At 41.0% G+C, this 8,315-nt stretch overlaps 1 protein-coding gene across 1 annotated transcript; it reads left to right on the forward strand.

Moving 5' to 3' along the window:
- Positions 1-2,128: 2,128 nt before the first annotated feature.
- LOC137938799 (ABC transporter B family member 13-like) lies at positions 2,129-7,533 on the forward strand. Its single transcript, XM_068783839.1, has 11 exons — positions 2,129-2,407; positions 2,614-2,668; positions 2,792-2,967; positions 3,103-3,303; positions 3,580-3,839; positions 3,924-4,237; positions 4,328-4,551; positions 4,633-5,000; positions 5,079-5,491; positions 5,680-5,921; positions 6,225-7,533. The coding sequence occupies exons 1-11, from the start codon at positions 2,156-2,158 to the stop codon at positions 7,431-7,433; spliced, it is 3,714 nt and encodes a 1,237-aa protein (XP_068639940.1). The 5' UTR covers positions 2,129-2,155; the 3' UTR covers positions 7,434-7,533.
- The last annotated feature ends 782 nt before the right edge of the window (positions 7,534-8,315 follow it).

Raw genomic sequence — 8,315 nt, forward strand, 5'->3', positions numbered from 1 at the left:
AAAGATTGTATTCAAGAGATGAAATAACAAGGATAATATCTAATGTAGGATTATTCGACAAGATAACTGATACTTCCCCAGTAATAAGAGAGGTATTACCATTGGCATTGGAAATAACGGATTGAGGAGAAGGTAAGATAGATTTTAACTGACTGGAACCCCTCGTCATGTGATCGGATGCACCTCTATCAATGATCGGATGCACCTATATCAATAATCCCTTAGAATATGCAGAGAATACTGATGTTTTACCAATAATACCTGGATGAGCAACATTTGTCATAGGCAACTGATTTTCTTTTGTGGATGTCATCATGGTTTTCCCAGCAATTTTTTTTCCAGTTTTTTTTTTAAAGTCTCATCGCTCCAGATAACCAATAATCTCGTAACATCGCTATTCCGAATGACCTTTTTCCTCGTAGTGAGTGCATACCCAGTTATTAGTTTTTCCTTAGAATTGAGTGTTTTCGATTGTGTGATGATCTTTGTCAAGTTTGATCAATTACATTTTTTTTTGTTCTCGGTCCGGTTCGGTCCGATCTGGGAACTGATCTGGTCTGCCACTGGGCTGACCCGGTTGGGATCTCTACTTCTGGTCCGGTCCGAGCCCGGGTCACTCGGCAGAATAATAAAAAACAAAAGGAACGTAAGTTAACGGAAGCGAAAAATTTTATTTTCGTTCCTTCGTCTTCCTCGAGAAGATGCGGCTTCTTCTTCGCCGATCGGTGGTGCGATCTCCTGGAAGGCCGAGCGGTGGCTCGGCTGTTCACGGCGACGTTCGGAATGCCGCCGGACTTCTCTGACGGTGGCTCTGGTCACGACGACGACAAAGAAGAATACGGTGTTCACGGCGAAACAGAGAGTCTTCGGCGATGACAGAGCGTCTCTTCATTTCACGGCGACGACAAAGCGTCTTCGGTTTTGTGGTGCGGTTGTCGGTGATGTTCGGGCTGATGGTGCGGTTGTCGGCGACGTTCGGAAGGCGATTTAAACCAGCTCTTCGTTCACGACAACTACAGAGCGGTGATGTTCGGGCTGATGGTGCGGTTGTCGGCGACGTTCGGAAGGCGATTTAAACCAGCTCTTCGTTCACGACAACTACAGAGCAGACTGGTTTTTTTTTTCGACGACAGTGTTGCTGCTCTGCGCTTCAGCTACTGGACAGAGCTTCTGCTCTGTTCTTCAGCTATAGAATAGCTTCTTCGTTCACGGCGACGGCAGATGACTTCTCCCGCTCTCATACATTGTCAAACAGAGTAACACAATGATTTTTTTATATATACTTCTATTTAACATATAATTACAACCTAAAATCAAGGAAGGAAAAACCATTTCTTACGATTACGCTAATTATACAACTCATAATTTTACATTACAGCTTTGCACATAATTACTGTTACTTGTAAAGTGCAGAGAAAACTTGCATAAATTTTGCATTGATGGCGAGACTCATGTTCAAGCGAGGAAAACTTTATTCGATCGAACGTATGGTGTTCGAAATACAATAATTATAGTTAATATCTATTATCCTCGAATAATGCCTCAAGACAACAAGAAATTTTGGTGAAAGAACTGTTTTTGATAGGCTTGGATGACTTGGAAATAACCTGTCAAAAAATCTTCTTGGTGTCGTATATTCAATCTCTTATTTGTTGCTCATGATTTATATAAAATGGATTAATCTCTCGGAGGATAAATCGTCTCTCATTTGTCTTGGACGATAAATCAAATGGATTTCCTCCTCTAATTTCTCTCGGACTTTTAAAGAAAAGAAGAAAGCTTGCTTACGTAACCAAAAAAATCAATCCATTAACTTGAGAAATCAGTAATGGATACCCATTTGATTGAATGCTTCGAACTGTCATCATTAAAGGCGCCTGCAGCATCTTCATGGTGGACGGACGCTAAAGTCAGCGATTTGCAGTTTATTGAGAGCGCTGGTTCCCCGCTGAGGGTCTTCTGTTTTCCTCCTATTTGATTTCTATTAAGCCGACGGCATCAACCTCGCAACAGTACTTAAAGGCAGCTGGGTAGGATAGGACGTGCTCTTCAAGTCCTGCGCCGACATCTGCAGCTACTCCGTTTTTGTTTCGTCACACCAGTTACAGAACCTGCCGTACTGGCCGACTAGCTTCTCCTGTTCTCTTCGGACGCCATGGAGGGTGCGGAGGTCGATACTGGACCCAGTTCCAACAGCGACTCAACTCCGAAGCAGGAACAAAAATCGAGATTTGCCTTGTTTGCTCTGGCTGATAGGTTCGATTATCTGTTGATGCTCGTCGGAAGCATCGGGGCGTTTGTCCACGGCGCAGCGTTCCCATTGTTCTTACTGGAGTTTGGACGAATGATCCAGTCGCTGGGGACACTCATGCAGGATCCTGAGAAGATGGGTGGCAAGATTTCCCAGGTAAGGTCTCATGTCTTTCGTTTGTTGGATTCACAGACGAGGAATAGTAGTAGGAGAAGTTAGAAGACGGCAAATTCATTTCATAAGGTGACAATAAGGTGGCAATAGCTTTGGCCACCTTCACCGGATTCCTTATTTGTCATTCAAATTTTTTTTATTATTCAATGTTTGAGCTTTCACTAACCTGAATCTTTTCATCGTTACAGAACGCGTTGGAATTCGTTTACTTGGGTATTATCAACTTCGTTGCAGCATGGATAGGCAAACCCAGAATCACAATTTCATTTAACTTGATAGCCTCAAATTTCTCAACGAGTTCAGCAATTCTTCAATTTTTTAATTGACCCAGTTTTTTTCTAATGTTTCCTTTCGTTTCTAACCCAGAGGTGGCATTTTGGATGCAAACCGGGGAGAGACAGTCAACTCGGATGAGGCTCAGGTATCTTCAGGCAATTTTGAGGAAAGATATTAGCTTCTTTGATACAGAGGCCAAAGATGAAAATGTCATTTTCCGGATTTCAAGTGACATTATACTAGTACAGGACGCCATAGGTGATAAGGTGAAGATGTGAGGTGGCTGTCCTTAATGATCTCTAGTTTCAGAAAAGTTTTCTGATCAAGGGATCGTTTCCGAGTCTCTTATTTCAGAAGTCTTCCGTTTCAGAAGTAAAATGTTTTGTTGCTCTCTAATGCAGATAGGACATTGTTTGAGGTACGTAGCACAGTTCGTTGCTGGATTTACCTTGGCTTTTGTATCAGTGTGGCAGCTCACACTGGTCACTCTTGCTGTGGTGCCTCTGATTGTTATTGCTGGGAGTGTAAACGCCGTGACTTTATCTAATTTGTCAAAGAAGAATGAGGCTGCCTATGCTGAAGGGGGCAGAGTAGCTGAAGAGGTAAGTCGCTTATCTGCTTTCTATTGAAGAACATGTGATTCGGGTGTAGCCAGAAGGTCAGATCAATTTCTAGCCAAATGTCATTATTTCAAACTAGTTTTAAGAAAGAAATAAAAAACTTCAACCAACTACTGTATCAAAGTGCAAAAAGGAATTAGTTTTCACACGGATTCATCTGATCATTAATGTGGGTTCTGCAGCATTTTGTTTAGAACTGGTGCGTTTGATTTTTAAGCAATTTAAGATGTTTCACTATTTTGTCTTATCTTTGTCTAGGTTATTTCACACATTCGTACAGTTTATTCGTTTTCGGGGGAGGAAAAAGCAGTGAAATTGTATTCAGACTCACTTGAAAAAGCCTTGAAGCTTGGGAAGAAAGGTGGGATTGTGAAAGGTCTGGGTATTGGTAGCACATTTGGGCTGCTCTTCTGTGCTTGGGCACTTCTACTTTGGTATGCTGGGGTGATAGTCAGACATGAGGTTGCTAATGGAGGTGAAGCTTTTACAACCATCATCAATGTCGTCTTCAGTGGATTGTGAGCACCCCTTGATAAATTCCTTTGTGTTTTATGCATCAAAATTTAAATACTGCTGCTTGATCGTGGTATGTGTGTTCTCAGTGGACTGGGCCAAGCTGCTCCATGCATTTCTGCGTTGGCCAGGGGTCAGGCTGCTGCAAGTAATATGATGAGAACAATTACGAATTCTTCCAATTCTTCTAGAAATTCAGATGATGGAATAATGGTATCAGAAGTTGTTGGGCAAATTGAATTCTGTCAAGTTTCGTTTTCATACCAGTCGCGGTCTACTATTATTTTTGATAACCTGAGCTTCTCCATTGGCGCGGGGAAGACTTGTGCATTTGTCGGTCCAAGTGGATCTGGAAAGAGCACTATCATATCCTTGGTGGAACGATTTTATGATCCCACATCAGGTATCACTTGTCTTCATCTTATTGAAAATGAAAAACCCACTGGATGTCATGGAGGTAACATGTCAAGTCTAAGAAATTGGTTGTGTCTAGGTCAAATACTGTTGGATGGGCATGATTTAAGGAGTCTCCAATTAAAATGGCTGAGACACCAGATAGGCCTGGTAAATCAGGAACCAACACTCTTTGCCACCTCTATAGTGGAGAACATTCTGTATGGAGAAGAAGATGCAGATATGGATCGTGTAGTTGAAGCTGCAAAAGCTGCTAATGCACATTCTTTCATTCAAGCTCTGCCAGAAGCTTACCACACACTGGTAAACAGATTTTTGTATTTAATTTTGACAACTTTGTAATCACATTCTTGAACTTTTTTGCTTTTTATTTCTCATTTTAAGGTGGGGGAGGCAGGGATCCAGCTTTCAGGAGGGCAAAAGCAACGAATAGCAATAGCTAGAGCTTTATTGAGAAAACCAAAAATTTTACTTCTGGATGAGGCTACAAGCGCCCTGGATGCAGAATCTGAATTTGTTGTACAACAAGCTATGGAGAGAATTATGGTGGGTCGGACAACCATAGTTGTGGCTCATAGGCTTTCAACAATTCATGATGTTGATACAATTATTGTACTGAAGAATGGTTCAGTAGTTGAAAGTGGCACCCATTCGGAACTAATGTCCATGGGGGGAGAGTATTCTAGTCTTGTGAGGCTGCAAGTATCAGAAACTGACAGATATCAGAAACAGCAGAGCTATAGGGAACCCATGTAAGTGATTACAGAATTCTTTAGGCTAAACTGCTCACACTATAGTTGTACTGATTTTTGGACCCAAAAATTGTTCAGGGACTCTTCAGAACTGCTAATTACTCAAACAGTTGCTCAAAAGACTCTGCCAGTCAAGTCTAGTGATGAAAATACAAGTAGATGTCAGCATAATCAACTGAGAAATGTGCCGGAGCCATCTTTCAGAAAGTTGATAAAATTAAATGCTCCCGAATGGCCACTTGCAGCACTTGGGTCAATAGGGGCCATACTATCAGGCATTGAACGTCCTCTTTTTGCTTTTGGACTGGCAGAAGTCTTGACTCTGTTTTACTCTCCTGACAAGTTATACCTCAAGCATCAATTGGATAAGATTTCTCTCATATTTGTTGGAGCAGCTATTGCCATTGTCCCCATATATCTCTTGCAGTACTATTTCTATACATTAATGGGGGAGCGACTTGTCACGCGAGTCCGCCTCTTAATGTTCTCAGGTATTTTTATGTGACTTGTACCATTACTAGCAGTTCTTTTATATGTTTGATGAACTAGATTAGAGAAACTTGCCAGACAACAAATGTGTTTGTGAAATTTAAAAACTGTTTCTCCCCATTTAATATGTTCATAAATTTCATATCTGCAAAAGTTTTTCTAAAATTTATTTACTTATTTGTGCTTGAAGCTATACTTAGAAACGAGATTGGCTGGTTTGATATGGATGAACACAGCAGTGGATCATTGGCATCAACATTAGCTGCGGCAGCAACCATTTTGAGAAGTTCTCTCTCTGACCGTCTGTGTACTGTCACTCAACATGTATCACTCATTGTAACAGCTTTCCTGATCGCTCTTGTGGTCAATTGGCAAATGGCATCTGTTGCTATTTCAACCTTACCACTGCTCATTTGCTCCACATTGGCCGAGGTATGTTCTAGAGATTTTGAATAAATGGAACCACAGTATATATCTTTTAACTAGTTCAGAGCATCCTGATATTTAGACTACTGTCTGAGCAAAGGAGCCAGTGTTAAGCCCTTGTAGGTAGTTTACAGAAAAATGCAGTTGGGTGGTTTGTGGTATTTTTTAATTGTTTGTAGACATAATCATGCGGTAGATGCCTTCAACTTGTGGATACAAAAAGGAAAGGTTCTGATCTCATGTAAATGTAACTATTTATTGTATTTCCTCTGTTATGACATTGGATCCAAATGTTTGCACTGTCTGCAGCAATTATCTTTAAAGGGATTTGGAGGAGACTACACACGGGCCTATTCCAGAGCAACTTCAATTGCTAGAGAAGCCATCATCAATATTCGAACTGTGGCCTCTCTCAATGCAGAAGATCGGACAACAGCTCAATTTGCCAGTGAATTATACCTACCTAGCAAGCATGCCCTCGTGCGTGGCCACATATCAGGCATCGGCTATGGGTTGAGCCAATTCTTTGCATTTTCTTCCTATGCACTAGCAATTTGGTATGCCTCAGAACTTATCAAACACAAAGAAGCAACCTTTGGTAATTGCATGAAGGCCTTCCTGGTGATAGTCATCACAGCTTTTGCCTTTGCTGAGGCAGTTGGTTTTGCTCCTGACGCCATAAAAGGATCCCAAGCTTTGAAATCCATTTGGAACATCATTGATAGGAAGACCCAAATAGACCCAGATGACCCGACTTCAGATTTAGTGGAAAAGATGCAAGGAGACATTGATTTCAAGAATGTGTACTTCAGATATCCTGCCAGGCCTGATGTGACTGTACTTGAAGGAGTGAACTTGAATGTTGCCGCAGGAAGTAGCCTGGCATTAGTAGGTCCAAGTGGCTCAGGAAAGAGCTCAATGATAGCACTTCTGATGAGATTTTATGACCCAAGCTCAGGTGTCATTTTTATAGATGGAATGGACATAAGAGGGCTTAATCTAAGATCTTTGAGGCTAAAAATTGGCCTTGTTCAACAAGAACCAGCTCTGTTCTCTACTACAATCTATGAAAACATAAAATACGGTAAAGAAGGGGCTTCTGAGATTGAAATAATGGATGCTGCCAAGGCAGCAAATGCTCATGAATTTATTGGTTCACTGCCCCAAGGATATCAGACACAAGTGGGTGAACGAGGAGTTCAGTTATCAGGTGGCCAGAAACAGAGGGTGGCCATAGCTCGAGCTATCATCAAGGATCCCGGGATTCTTGTCTTGGATGAAGCAACAAGCGCCCTGGATTCAGCATCTGAGAAACTGGTTCAACAGGCTTTAGACAAGTTAATGGAAGGTCGAACAACTATCGTGGTTGCACACCGTCTGTCAACTATCCAAAATGCAAACAGGATTTGCGTATTGCAATTTGGAAAGGTGATCGAGAGCGGGAGCCACAACGAGCTAATCAACAGAAGTGGTGGCGTGTACAAGCATCTTGTTAGTCTAAATCAGAGCAACCATTAACTTTGTAAGCTGAACTTTTTGTTTCCATGAATTTATAAGCTGAAATATTGCTCAAATTATTATACTCTACTCTTGAATAAAGGCTCTTATTATTAGTAAGTAAAAATGGAAAGTGAAATTTTTTAGAACCTGACACAATAGTGCACGAGAAAGTGAAAGTGAAAGTGAAAGAGGGAAGGAGCTCCCTTCCATTTTGTAGAGGTCAAGTGCCTCTTCTCTGCCTGCAGGAATGATCTTTGAATGACGAAAGCTTTTCCCTCTAAAACACTTGTTAAGGTGGATCTTTTTGTTTTGGTCTTGTCGGTGTGAACGATGACAGTGTCTTGGGAAAATGACAAATTATGCGAATAATCATTCTATTTGTTCTCTCTCTTTCTCAAAAGACCAGTCTGCTGGTTGGTTTGAACAATGTCAGTCTTGGGATAATAGCTGACAAATGAGAGTTGCGGTTCTTGGTGGGTTACTTCTAACTCTATACTAATCAACTCTGGCATCTTCCTGTTGGAAATATTATAATGCCTACTCATATGACTTCAATAAATACTTAAATAAATCCAAATTAAACCTGGTACCTATGTGTATTTTTGTCGATCCGCTTCACCAATAAAATATTTACTGTCTTTGAAATAGATTCGCCTTCTACAGTTTACAAAATATTGATGATCCCTGCCTAAGATACAACATACATTTTTGCCATCTTAAACATGTGCAGTGTTAAACAGACCCATAAACTTCCGGATTGAACGGAGGGATATTTTCTCATTTTCTTTTAAGAACGCTGAAATAACCGCCTCTTGATCTGCAACCACTTTAATCTGACGATTTAGATCATTGATCCCAATCTGACCATCAAATCTGTAATCGCTTTGATCTAACGATTTA

Source organism: Aristolochia californica, unplaced genomic scaffold (assembly GCF_029961685.1).
Source record: "Aristolochia californica isolate CCGP_79_NKW_82.1479 unplaced genomic scaffold, dmAriCali1.0.hap1 SCAF_8, whole genome shotgun sequence".
Classification (NCBI taxonomy): domain Eukaryota; kingdom Viridiplantae; phylum Streptophyta; class Magnoliopsida; order Piperales; family Aristolochiaceae; genus Aristolochia; species Aristolochia californica.

Coding starts and splice junctions, on each gene's coding strand:
- LOC137938799 (XM_068783839.1), top strand. CDS start 2,156: ATGGAGGGTGCGGAGGTCGATACTGGACCCAGTTCCAACAGCGACTCA. Junction 3,840..3,923: donor AATGTCGTCTTCAGTGGATT/GTGAGCACCCCT, acceptor GTGTGTTCTCAG/TGGACTGGGCCAAGCTGCTC. Junction 4,238..4,327: donor ATTTTATGATCCCACATCAG/GTATCACTTGTC, acceptor GGTTGTGTCTAG/GTCAAATACTGTTGGATGGG.